The following is a 1297-nucleotide window of genomic DNA, read 5'->3' on the forward strand; positions in this document are numbered from 1 at the left end:
AATCAGTCTTTCAACGCATGGAATACGTTTCGGAAGATGCAGCCCATCAAACTCCAACACCATGCATGTGCACTCAATTGGTCCAGGGGCATCGGTTCCCCCCTGGCACAAGGATGCAACCATTGAGCATCTTCCCCCCTTAAAATATACGTCTCCAGGGATTACCCAGCCTAAAATTAGTAAATGGCAGCGCTTCTCTTCTTTCGTTGTGTGATACCACTCCCCCCCCTTCTCTCCTCTTGGTCAACCGGTGTTCTCCGAACCAATGCTCTTGCCGCATGGATTCCATCGCTTCGCCGCCGCAAATTTCAACATTTTATTTTTGAGGGCAACTGGCAGCTAATGTGATTAACTCGTCATGGTCTCCCGGAGCGATTATACCGGGTGAGCGTAGGGTAAGATGGCACCGTCCCCTGCAGGGGAGGGGGACGGGAAGTGGAAGGGTGCAGTGAACCTGAGAGCGCGCGAGAGAGAGAGAAGAGAAGGAGAAGAGGAAAAGTGCGTGGTCGTTTCGACGGAGCGAGGCCTGGCTTTTATAGATCAATCGTTTGACATCCCTAGTGCTCGCTAGAATGCCAAGTGATCGCACCTATTTAAGCAGTTGCTGCTCCGCTAGATACTTACAATGAACCAACCTTGCGCCTCCATCAGATTGACGTTTGGTTGAGGCGGCGAGGGGCCACCATCCCTTGAGCGGCAATCGGAACGAGCCGAAACGAGCCTCGCTCATGATAAGGATCAATGGTGAGGGCGGCCCTAGGACCTCATCATAAGCTGCGCCGCAGGACCCGGCACTTAAGTCAAAATAAACACGCGCCGCCCTCGCCGCCAGCGTCCCTTTCTACATCCCCTGGCAGTTTGGCGTGGACTACGACACCATCGGCCGCAGTTCCGCGCACGAGCTGTTCGACGAGCAGCTGGATGTTCGCTAGCTGCTGCGCGCCCAGGAACAGACGAAGTGGACCGTGGTGTCGACGGGGATGATTACGAGTTTCCTGCTCGACTCTGCGTTTGGCGTCGTTGATGTGACGCCGCTTCGCGCGAAGGTCCAGGCGTTGGCGGATATTGGGAAATTGACGGCGGAGATAGTGCTTGGGGACGACGGCTCGCCCGGTGCCAATGGGCCTGTTTTTGTCGGCGGCGATACGCTTAGTTATGCGCGGGTCGCGGAGTTGTTGGAAAAGATCACGGAGAGGTCGGCTGTGACGGGTTCTGGAAGCGCTGGAGAGGTTGAAGAAAGAACTGGACAACGTTTCGTGGAAAGTTCTATGCTTTTTTCTGGATCGGTGATAGGATG

At 55.1% G+C, this 1297-nt stretch overlaps 1 protein-coding gene across 1 annotated transcript in view; it reads right to left on the reverse strand.

The window, feature by feature from the left end:
- Positions 1-1297, reverse strand: part of HCAG_02711 (conserved hypothetical protein) — a gene marked incomplete at both ends in the record, with an annotated part of 5541 nt that overhangs the window by 2754 nt on the left and 1490 nt on the right. The window contains 3 exons of the mRNA XM_001542490.1: positions 151-170; positions 625-763; positions 846-1125. Of these exons, the coding sequence (XP_001542540.1) occupies positions 151-170; positions 625-763; positions 846-1125 (439 nt within the window). The remainder of the gene's footprint in view (positions 1-150; positions 171-624; positions 764-845; positions 1126-1297) is intronic.

This window comes from Histoplasma capsulatum, genomic scaffold, assembly GCF_000149585.1.
Source record: "Histoplasma capsulatum NAm1 scaffold_2 genomic scaffold, whole genome shotgun sequence".
In the NCBI taxonomy this organism is placed as follows: domain Eukaryota; kingdom Fungi; phylum Ascomycota; class Eurotiomycetes; order Onygenales; family Ajellomycetaceae; genus Histoplasma; species Histoplasma mississippiense.